The 12,143-nt window shown below is 40.4% G+C and overlaps 1 protein-coding gene and 1 long non-coding RNA gene across 2 annotated transcripts in view; one reads left to right on the top strand and one right to left on the bottom strand.

The window, feature by feature from the left end:
* Window positions 1-2,332, bottom strand: part of me1 (malic enzyme 1) — an 88,328-nt gene extending 85,996 nt beyond the window's left edge. Inside the window, exon 1 of the mRNA XM_005809651.3 lies at window positions 2,089-2,332. Coding sequence (XP_005809708.2) covers window positions 2,089-2,217 — 129 coding nt within the window. The 5' untranslated portion in view covers window positions 2,218-2,332. The remainder of the gene's footprint in view (window positions 1-2,088) is intronic.
* LOC111608114 lies at window positions 2,309-11,844 on the top strand. Its single transcript, XR_002752548.1, has 4 exons — window positions 2,309-2,394; window positions 10,188-10,364; window positions 10,477-10,615; window positions 11,078-11,844. It is a non-coding gene; the product is annotated as an uncharacterized LOC111608114 (long non-coding RNA).
* The last annotated feature ends 299 nt before the right edge of the window (window positions 11,845-12,143 follow it).

The raw sequence follows: 12,143 nt of genomic DNA, 5'->3' as shown, positions 1-12,143 counted from the left end.
ACTTCTATGTTTTACTATTAAAAGCATATGAAAATGTGGAACCTCTATGTTTATCCAGACAAATCAGTTTTTTGCATTTAGAGCCATATCTTCCACCAGAGTACACACACATGTCACTGAACTCCATATTGCGATACGGTAAAACAAACACGTGGTGCTGGTGGGCAGCACTGATGGAGCCATTAGCAGTCATCAGCAACTCTGTGCACCAGCTCACTCACGCCACAGATAACGAACGGCCTGCGGGAGCTCCACTATCCGACTTATCAAGAACCTTCCTGACATCTCACACAACCGCAGTAAACCAACGGCCACCTTTATCAACTCTTAACACCTCACTATGCGAAACATGTTGCTTCATGGCCTAACTACAAGCTTCTGTGTGTCATATTAAGAACACAATGTGTTGCTTAACTGAGAAGTAGAGATTAGACGATGCGTGGTTAGTCCCCTTTATTTACTCTGGTACCCCTCAATAAAATCCAGTGCAACCCACTGTCCTCAAAAGTGACCTAATTACACATCAGCCTGAACCTCAAGATCTCCACTCTGACAAGGCGGTGGGAGATTCATGCTTTTGGGAGTGTTTTGAGCCACAGTGGCAGGGAAGAATATTTTTCAGATTCGTAATTGTAAAATACTTTTGAAAACCATCCATCATTTCCCTTCCACTTGACAATTTTACACTATACTGTGTGAGACGATTACACACACACAAAAGCATTCCAATAAAATACGCTGAAGTTTGTGATTGTAATGTGGAAAAGATTTCAAGGGGTGTGTATACTTTTGTGAGGTACAGTGTTTTAATATTACAGCTTACTTCTTCTGGAATAAATCAAATAATTAAAATATGTGTTGCCCTTTTTCTCATCAAAGGAACATATGTGACAAAAAGAACCCCTCAAAGAGTAAAAAAAAAAGATTGTAAAAGAATTCACCTTTTTTTAAAAAAGAAGAATTTCTATAAGAGAGCAGTCAGACAGCACTTTGTGGACTGAGTCAGAATGAAGGCGCCTGTTTTGACGGTCAGTCAGCACCATGGACAGGACCCCCCTGGCCACAATTGGACCTCTGGGGGCCCAGACCATCATCAAGCCAAGAGAAAACACTGGAAAGCTTACAGGCACTCTGGCACACAGACTGTAAATGAGAATCAGCCTACGTAGCTAATTTAGGTCCATTTACATAAGCCATTGTGCATTGTCATTCCTATACAAATGACAAAACAAACAAAAGCTGAGGAAATGTTGATGTAAAATATAGGAATGAATGGGCAAGCTACGAAGTCCAAACACCAACTGGCTTCTTATTTTTTTTAAAAAATCGGGAGTAACAATTGAAGTCAATGCCGGACATGTCTGAGGAAGTTACTCAACATTATTTACTGCCTGGTTATGTAACTTTTCTATCTTGGAAAAGCTATTTAACATGGCAAGGTGCAACATGCTGAATCCTGCTCCTTTATATGTTCTTTGATTGAATTATTGCTGCTCTTTTACTGTGTTTGGAGCAGTATTGCAGGTTTATCAGAAGTACCCCCCTCTGCACGGAAGCAGCGTTTGGTCTCTTTAAATTCTAAATATAACCGCGTCTAAAGCTGATACCCAAACGTCCTGGCTAATGCGACGTTCACTGGCTGCCCCTGGGCTCCGTCAGGGCTCTGTGTATAAATGCCAGCTATCTAAAAGTTATAAACAAATGCGCCACATTCGCTAACTTTTTGTTTAGTAGTTGCTTCTTATGTAATGGGTAAACTTATTACGTCATTCATATTGTAGGAGACACTAAAGACGTTGAAAGTTTACTTCAGTGCGGTTGCTAAGTAGAAAGCAAAATTTTGTTGTTCTGAAGCAACTCACTGTTTGGGAAACTTCACCCTCTAAAGGTTTTCTAAAACCAAAACAAAATGATATGACAGACAAACACAATATTTTCTTGCTCGTAGCGTTAGCTTAAAATAAGTTGACGTTTTCGTTCCGAGTGCTAGCATCTCCCACGGCGCCTGAACTCAGCAGCTTTACTTGCCAACGCTTGTTGTTCAAAGAAACGAGCAGAGAACTCCCACCAACTCCCACGAACACCCACCTTGTTGAGGTGGGGGTTTCTGGTGACATCGTAGCCCTTCTTCTTGGTGTAAACGAACGTCTTCCCCTTGTCTTCGGATTTGCGCATCTCCGTTTCCACCGACTCTCGTCTGACAAGCCCGCGTGCCATGTTGTTGCCGCTTTAAATAGAGCCGCTCGCGCTGGTTGAACCGTTGGGAAGTCAACAAGTGGATGCGCAGGTCCGGCCGAGCAGCTCTGGTCGCACGTCCGCCCCAGCGGGGGTTTAAGAAGAGCAGGAGTCTCCTTATCAGTGGAGCTGTTTCAGTGTAACTCACTAAAGGTCAAGGTATGAGCAAAGTGCCTGTCTGCGTGGGGGTGACCCAACAGGAGCCTATCACTAGCACTAAATGGTTACACCACGAAGCACCCTTGAATTGTTTGAATTATTTCAGCCCAATAACATAATAAAAGCAAATACATTATTGTAATCAACAAGTTACTGTATTTAAAACCATATTCAATGTGGAACATTTGCTGTTCCATTCAAATTTGCAGCACAGGTCCTAAATTAATTCTTTCTTTCTTTCTCCCATTCTTTGCGAAGACAAAATGCATTTTAAATCAGTCCTTTAATGTTTTCTTTAGATTGATTTCTGAACTTTGAATTGGTCACTTCAATGCATGAATATGCTTTCATTTAACCCATTTTGTTACACTTCTGGCTGTAATCTTCAGGTCGCTCTCCTGCTCAAACCTCCACGCCAGTCTCAAGTCTTTTGCAACCTCTTGGAAGTTTCTTCGCAAGATTTTCTTTTATTTGTCCCAATCTATCTTCCCATTAACTCTTAACAGCTTAACAGCATCTCCACACCACACGGCATCTCCCACTTTATCCATACAACCTTTTCCCACATGTTTATTCTGTCCCGTCTGCTTTTGTCACGGCGAACCGCAAATGTAACTTCTTGTGGCTTTCTTTCAACAATGAGTTTTCTTCTTGCAATTCTTCCGTACTGGTCAGGAAGAGGCGCTGCTTTTGTTTCTAAAACACAAAGAGTTTCAAAGGTTGCAACACCGTAAGTCATATCTGCAGCCAAGGACAGTTACAGTAGGACTGTGTTGCAACACTGAGCCTGGCAATTTAGCCATGAAAAGAAATGTTACATGAACCCTCGGTCCACGTGTGTGGTGACGATGAGGTGACTGATTACTCGAACCTGCATGATCTGCCTACATGGGAGCAGAGTCTCACATGGACTCAGCAGATGATATGTTGAGTTTTTGCTCCCTGACTAGTCTTGATTATTTTTGACATCATTTTACAGTCTCTAAAAACTTGTCTGACCGCCAGTTTGCGTATTGTTAAGAGAACTTGAACTCTGGACGTTGCACGTTGGGGGTTTCACGTGTGTGCAGGGTGTGAGCGATCATTCTGATAAAGCTACCATATCTGCAGGGTAGAAGGCGGAAGCTCTGTTCTTATTCTAGGTTGTTGTTTTTTTTCTTTCATTTTCTTGATATAAATTAGAAGATCCTGCATGTTGCTTGACAACAAAGTTTTTGTTATATTGCGTGGCAAAACATAAGATGGAAAGTTAAAAGTTTTGTGTGTTTATTTCCTTAAATTTCCTGAAATTTAAGGAATTAAAAACTAACTGGACAGGAGTATAAATTTCCCTTCAGAAAAGGAAATTATTCTGTATTTTTAAGGTTATTAGCATATATTTAACATTATATCTAAATATTCAGCTGTAAATGAATGCTAGTGTGTAGGACAAGCCAATGGTGACCTTTACAGACATGTCAAACCTCAATTGACCCATATAGTATGTACAAAACATGTACCCCCAAAAAAATATATATTGCTAAAGAATGTACAAAACTGCTGTGACCGTACTTTATTTTACTAAGATGTATAAAAAGTTGGGATGGTGATTTTAAAAAAATTTTTTTTTACTCATCCTGTCAATTTGAAGCTGCAAAGGAAATATTAAAATTCTCCATTTCAGTATTCCGATACATACCTCTGTGCTCTGCTGACAAGAATGAAAACAAGCAGGGATTCATTTTCTTGCTCTCAGGCAGCCTTGTATTAAAACCAGACAGCGCGCTGCAGAGGAATCATAGGAGGCTGCTGTCTGTGAACACATTTCAGTGATGCATCCCACATATTAAATTAAAAGCAAAAGGGAGAAATAAGAAGGACGGGTATGATGCTGGTCCCTCGGAGACCAAGCCGTTTGAGGAAATTCCTGGTTGTCTCACATGGTTTCCGCATGAAGTGGATCCATTTGGCCGCGGGTGAACTCACAGACCGCTTTTTTCCTCAAATCAAACTTCTTCTTCTGCCAAATGGATAAACCTGAATGGCCTCTGTGAAACCACTCTTGTTTCTCTGGGCTCTTACCGATTAGCCAAACACACCCTTCTTGGTGGGAACGTAGACTTTACAGGGACTTTTATAAGCACAGGTGCTCCCAAAGACTGTAAATACAGATTTCATTAGAATACTAGGTTTATTTGTGAGATTAAAAGTACCTTTTGAAAACTGACAACCATTAAGCAGGTATTAAGCATACTTTTCATCAAGGCTACATTTCTGTATTGACAATTTCTTTTTATTGGTCTGATGTAACAGTCTAATTTTAAGCATCATGTTTTCATTGAGCATAAACGGAAAATCATCAGAATTAACAGAAATAAAGTCCATCTGTAGTGCAGTTAATCTACATAATGTGTTTCACTCAGTGACAAAGTTCTAGAAACAAATGGACTTTTCAATAATATCCTACTTAATTGAATGGGTCTGTGATGCACAAACATTTAGTCGTGTAAACAGTAAATGTTTATCTAGCCAAAGGTTTTAGAAATCACAACATGATTTAAAAACTGTATGTTTTCACTCTGTTTTCCGTCTTATCAGTGAATTACATTGGTACTGAGAAGCAAAAATGAAGCACATTAGAGGAACGTTGAAACCAGTCAAGCCTAGAAAGCATACATCCACCGTTTTGAATTTGTATTCTGTGTGAGGTGAAGGATGTGCAGCATCGAGACGAGGTTCACCACACACTTTGCTGTGATGTTTAGTTTGAAGTTTTTCTGACATTTCAGGAACAGCTGAGCATCTGGGAATGAACTTTCAATTCTTGATGGGCGTGCCCAGTTAGACAGATACTTATTAGGCGATTTCATCAGAAAGTAGGTCGGGCTGCTGTAAGGTGAAGCTACTCCGAGAATTTAGTTTGAATCTTTATCAGACTGAGCACTTTCATAGCATAGCATAGGATTCAGTTATGTTGTTCTCTGCAACTTTAGAGTTTCACTTTGTGTCTTGGCGTTGTCTTCAACAGAATCCAGGCTACGTCCACACAGCAGGTCTTGATGCTCAATTTTGCTGCAGTCATATTTTTTATCGCCTACGCCTTCATACTACTAACGCGACTGCAGTGAGACTTCTGCATGAACGGTTTACGTCCCCGAAGCGACCTGCATTCACAGAAGAAGAACATTGACGTCACACTTCAGCGCACTATTTACAGAATAATGGATGGAGCCGATCATGAATCGATTTTAAAGTTTATTCAGCATTGAGAGCCAACAGTATTGTCACAAAATCATAAGAACACAAAGAAAGTGAATAAAAAGGAAGCACAATTGATCGCACGACGGCCTTAATCAACTTAAAAATCTGTTTGGACGTATGGTCAGAGCCACGAGGGGCGGGACTGTGCCGTGATGCACTTCGGCGACACAGACTTCTTTCATGATTTCATAATTATGAAAGATTTTGAGCCGTTGTTTACGTCATGATTTAACGCGTCTGGCTTCTGCTGGTGCAACGTTACGACATGTCTCAGTGACATAAAGTCCGGATAAAATACAACATGACCGTTCGGAATGCAGATGCTTTGAAAAACTAACCGATATGTAGAGTTATATACTTAAGGCAACTTATCTTATCAGACCATCAAAAAGCAAAGCAGACATTTACTAGTGTTATTTACTAGTGTTATTAAATTCAGCATACGCCACCCTATATGAACAACAAAAATATATATTGTGCTTGGCTATTGAATATATAATCCTCATGCATTCAAACTGTGGAAACAATGTGCACTGACTGACCAGCAGCGAGGGTGCGGACGCCTTCAATAGCACCACGCTTTGGTAGGCCGTTTCTCTACAGCAGCCAACGAAGGAATACATCTGCAATGATTTTAGAAGCACAATTATTGTTGTCGGTCAGTCTTGGAAGGGTTTTGAGGCCACTCTCGAAATATTTGGAATCAATTGTTCTACAGGGGGATGGGGGGGGAAGCATGAATGGAAAACACTGAAAACAGATTCCAATCTTTCCAAGAGTGGACGTCTCCATTAGCCCCCTTCTCCCTAAACTGAAGAGTTCAGATTTCAGAGGCTGCAGTTAGCATGCTGCATATTAAGATTGTGAAAGTATATTTTGGAAAATGAGTTCTGTTTTTGCTTTTTGTGCTTTTGCCGACACAAAGCTTTGTCTGTGTTAAAATAAAATGACACTGTGGCTCAGGCTTGTGCAGACGAGTTTAAGCAAAGGGAAAATGTCCTTCACACAGATATTTGCTCATAACTCTCACAGTTAGAAAAATAAAATCAAATCAAAATAAACGCAGCGTTTCAGCGTGATCACCTCACAGCAACAGTCGGTCACGATAGCGGGGAATCCGGGGGTGGAGAGTTGCTATTCTGGATCTGAGCGTGTCGTGTGATCGGATCGACTTTTGCAAAGTAATCCAGAGGTAAATATGAGATCATCTGTTTGACAGCCGAGGTTCAGCCGGGTCAGGCTAGAATGAATCCAAACACTGCAGCCATTTTGCAACAGAGTGGCTAAAAATAGACAACAATCAATATAATGCTACTATGTCCCAAAATCCAAAACTAAATGCTTGGAGATAATCTAAAGAAATCTGGATGTTACGAAAGTATTCGTACTACTTACACAACAAACCTCAGTGTATTTTAATGGGTTTGTATCTGTTGGAGCAAAATACACCAGTGCATGACTGTTAAGCAGAAAATTAAATGAAATGCTTTTCAATTTTTTCTTTTTAAACTTTTTTTACTCTGAAATATTTGTGTATTTGAACCAACCCCAATCAGTCTGATACTCCTAAATAAAATCAAGTTTAATTAAATGAGTTCAGAAGTCGCATAATTAGTGGAGTCCACCTGAGTGTGATTTAACTAGAGGCTAGAAAGCAACTACGGCTGAGGGTTTACCTTCTGCCAGGAGAACAACCAGAAATGAACTGCCTGAGCGAAAGTGGCCTAGTAAAAGTCCACGTGGGAAGACATGAAAGTTGGCATTCCACTTTCTCTATTTAAACTGACGTGAGCAATCTCTTGGGGTGCAAAGTTGGTGGCGGCAAACCCCTAAATACTTGCAGCTGTAACCGTAGCTAATTTCTTTCAGTAACCTTCGCCCTTTTTCGCGTCTATGCGACCACTTTGTATTGGGATGTCAAATAAAATCCAAGTAAGATGCATGAAAGTTTGTGGCCGTAATGCAGCGAAACATTAAAATGTTCAAAGGGTACAACTAATTAAAAATGCTCCATGAACAAGCATCTATAAAGTTGAATCAGGTTCAATCTGGGGTTAAGAAGTCTCTCAAGTCTGAGGTCTTGCTGCTGACAAGTGAATAAGTAATGTGGTGTGATATTTTCTCAAACGTAGTTTTTCTACATTAGTAGGAAATCTTATTTCTAATTTGTGTACTTTGTAAAGTCGAAACACGACAAAATCAGCCACTGGCAGTGCAGGAAACCAAGACTACTGCAACTCTATTGAGAGTGTACATAATTGATACAATTCACCAATTCTTGTAATTTAGATAAAAGCAAAGTTCTAGTCTGATTAACAAGCTAAATGTAAGCCAGGAAAGATTTTTTTTTCTTTTTTTTAACAAAAACAAAGTGAAATTGGCAACAGCTCAGCGTTTGATTCTGATCAGCGTGACCAGTCGAGGTGCTTCCATACACAACCGCATCCCTCTCAATCAGCTTGTTTATCACGCTTTCTCGGCGTGTTTAAATAAGTAATCGGAACGATTAACGTCTGCCGTCTGTTTCTGTGCGAAGGACGGGAAGTTGTTTCTGAGCTTTTCAGGCAGGGGGCCAGCTGGCAGGAGGATGGCATGAGGAATGCAAGAGAGCTTGGGACGCCGCGCCATCAGCCCACTGGAGCTCATCACACTCCTCCACCCGGACAGCGATGTTGGGAAGTGCTTATTGTTAATCTGAAAGAGCAGAGTCTGGTTATGAAACTGTGATTATGATTACCGATAAATTTTTACATTTCCTTGTTGTTGTTTTTTTCCCTTTTTTAAGATTGAGTTGGAAAAATGCAGGAACAAGCAGCAGAAGCCCCACATAATCCTCAGCTCCAGGAAACATAACAAGCTCTTAGTCCAAAAAAAAAAAGCTTTGTCCGCTCCACATTTTGTTCATTTTATGCACCTGCAATCTGCTCTCAATGTCTCAGTGCCACATTCGCAAAGCAAATAGAGCTACAGTAATTCTGCCTGTCAAGTTCAGCAAGTGTGACAAATTAGCTTTCTTTTAGCATCAGATCGAAGTTCTTTTTACACAATGTAAGTATGACCACCCCCTGCATAAAACCTGTAGGAATCACAAGACGATGCATCTAAAATGAATAAGCTATGGGATGGTTTTAAAGCGTCACTACTGTGCAGACTTTTTAACAAATGCAAAGGATGGAGTAAAACCTTCTACAGATTAAAGGGGCAGTTTTACATAAATTTGACTCTTTTAAATAATGACATAATATGTAGATTCCTCATCAAAAACATACCTAGAGTGTTGCCTTGATTCTTTCATCCATGTCTGAGAAATCCTTTAATCTCCCATGGCAGCCATTCAGCTGTTCAAAAAGCCTGGGAGGACCTAGCTCCGCCTTCGAGGACGAAGCTCCTCCTCGGAGCCCCCCTGCACCACTCCCCCACTCAGCTCCTTCAGACTAGCCACCAGCATTTAGCAGACACCTAATGGAACTGAACATCTGCTGAGCTCATTACATGAGCTACTTCTCAGTGGTAAAGGGTTAATAGTGGAGTTGTGATGACTTCCTGACGGTGGAGTTTTAGAACGAGCAGGAGTTTTTAAAGAGACAGAGGCCCATTTTCAAGGCATTAAATTACAAAGTTAAATTTCTAATAAGTCATATTTGATATATGCAGCATTTTTATATCAACTGAAAGTAACATAGTTGCTTAATTGTGCTACACAATGGCACTATGTGCCTAGAAAATACATAATACTGCCCCTTTAAACTATCCTTTTGTGATAAATATAAATCCAGACTACATTGTGATCAAGTAAATGTGACAGCAATAACGCAGAGTCGTGCAGCTCATCTTCTTAAGGTCTCTTAACATTTTATGAGACCAGTTAAACCAGGTGTTCAGGAGACCTAACCACCTGTTAGGTCATGTTAATAACATAATACATGCAGCATCTCCAGGATGAAACTTCCTCAGTTTACATTTCACATCCATACATACCCAGCTGTCCCCACTTTCCCCCGACCCTGTGAGTGTTTTTCCTTTTGTCCCCCTTGGGGATTTTTTGGGCCCGGAAGAGAAGCAGGCAGCAGACAAAGGCAAATACAATTACCGAGAATGGAATCGCACACAAACACATGGGTTTTTTTCTCCTCTTAGCACCGTCTCATTCGCTGCACTCTAACAGCAGCAAACTTCCTGTGCAGTAGCCGATGGTAATGGACTCACAAACATGCTCATTAAAGGCAATTACAGCTAGCCTCTTTGGAGCTAGGAAACCATAGCTTCTGGCTGGATTGGGACATGTCAGTATAAACTGTAGAAAGATTGTTCAAATGACTCATTAAATTAAATTGAGATGTCACTTCATACAGAAGCTACAACTTTAGCTGGTTGCAGCTAATGTAGCTGAGCCTGTGCTGTAGCTAGAGGATGTTGCATCACAAAGTGGAGGAAGTTGAACGTCAAGATCTTTTGAAACCAGGACCCAGAGTGGATCAATTTCAAAATGTCTGCTTTGAAAGATGACATTGTAGCTTAATCTCTCTCTCTCTCTTTCTCTCTCTATCCCACAGGCGCCTCACTCTCGCAAATAATGGTGCGTTCCAGTTGTAGTCAAGTTGCAAAGATGGAACGATTAGACAAAATCAGACTTCCTTCTGGGAGAGCGGGAGCAACTGCAACTGCACCCCAGTTACGACTCGTAAGGCCGACTGTGTGTTTCAACATGGCCGCTCTTTGCGTCAACAATAGTAAGCTGTGGTGGAAACGTGTTTATTTTACAAGACACATGTAAGGGTCTAAGATCAATATGTCATGTATTTAGTCGGAATCTTTTGTTTTCTTGTCATTGTTCTCGCACAGCTGTTGCACATCTCACACGTTTCCAGTCCAGTGACCCCCGCCACAGTGTTTATGCTTTTTCTCTCAGTCATCGGCGAAATCAGCAGAGTCTCCATAATATCTCCCTGATTTCCCCTCCGTGTTGCCTCAAGTGTTGCTGGTGAGATTGTTTTTTTGTTTAGTTGGGGTTTTTTTTCTTTAAATTTCTTAATAGTAACCTTTTATGTTATTTTCCATCTGTACATTCTTCCCAGTTCGGAGGGTGAAATGTACCTTTTGGGTTTCTTGCATCTTGTCACTCGATACGCCCTTGATTCGAAATTATTTTTTATATTAATTTTCTTTCTTTTTTTTTTACTTTTTATCTCCAGACATAAGCATCGACCATCATGTCAAACCAGTGCAGTGAGATTCGACCATTAAGGGCATCTGTACATTCTTTTATAATAAAATAGAAATAAAATACGCGTACAGGGCAAAATACGTAGGCTACACGTATTTTCAACCATTCTTTGTAGTTAAACAAAGAAAAAAAAAAGCTGCTACTTCAGAGGAGATAATGTAAAATAAATCATAAAAAACTCTTGAATGAAGTATTAACTCTTGTTTGAACTCTCAACAGAGTAAATGCACAGCCTGGCATTGGGCCTGTGGTGCACCTTCAGCTGCAGCGGAGGAAGTGGGTGGATGTTTTTGCTTGGCTCCTGGGGGACACTCAAAGCCAGCAAGCCATACTTCCAAATGTACATGACTGCTCTCACTCCTTTGAGTCCACGCATGACCTTCCACCCCCACCACCGAAATCAATGGGCCCTTTCACTGATTGCCCCTCATAATGACCCCCTGTTTGAGTCCAGAGTTATCGAGGGGGCTGGAAGAAGAAACAATTTCATTCTGCAACTTGTCTGTCGAGCAGCACGTTGGAGACATAAAGTAACGATAACAAGATGGAACTTTATATTTGATTATCTTGTGAAGAGTGCTACAGTATGTGTAGTTTCAAGGCTGTTCCAAGCAGTATGTCACTTTGACAAATTAAATTTTGTTTTTAAACATATTGTTGAAACTGTCACTATGCTGTGACAGTATGGTATGAGATCAGAGCCGGTGGGGTGGGGTCCTTGGGGGTGTTAGCGCTGTCAATCACCCCTATGTACCTGAAATGAAATAAAATGGAATTAAATTTCTATTTTATTTTTTAAAACAAAAATGCATTTTTAAAAAAGTGCTCAAGATTGAACATTTAAATGTTGACTGTGTGTATAAAGTGTATTTGTAAGCAAAACAAGCAGATTTGTAATTTTTACAATGCTATCCATTTGGTCTTTGGGGGATATTACTAAAATTACCTTACAAAGACAGTAAATATTTTTGCTCCGAAAAGGGAGACTATCATCTTCTCGGTGTTATTCATTTTGAAAAGTTAAATGAATTGTGTTTAATTGTGGTGATAGTATCATTTTAAAACTGCATGCAGCTCATTTTTATAGACAACATCCTTCCAGCTAATAAGGCCTTATCCACAGAGCCAAGGGAACAAAAAAATCGTTTTTTGCGTACTTTCCTCCTTCTTTCTCAGAGATGTCCGGACAGCATGTTGGAAAATGATCACACCTCCTTCAGCCAGATCCCCTCGATGAGTCCTTCAGAGATAAATATCCCTTCTTTTCTTTTTTTCTTCTCTTGTT

The sequence above is a fragment of the Xiphophorus maculatus genome, chromosome 3 (assembly GCF_002775205.1).
Source record: "Xiphophorus maculatus strain JP 163 A chromosome 3, X_maculatus-5.0-male, whole genome shotgun sequence".
Classification (NCBI taxonomy): Eukaryota; Metazoa; Chordata; class Actinopteri; order Cyprinodontiformes; family Poeciliidae; genus Xiphophorus; species Xiphophorus maculatus.
Note: the sequence above shows the minus strand (reverse complement) of the source record. Positions and strands in the feature narration are given on the sequence as shown.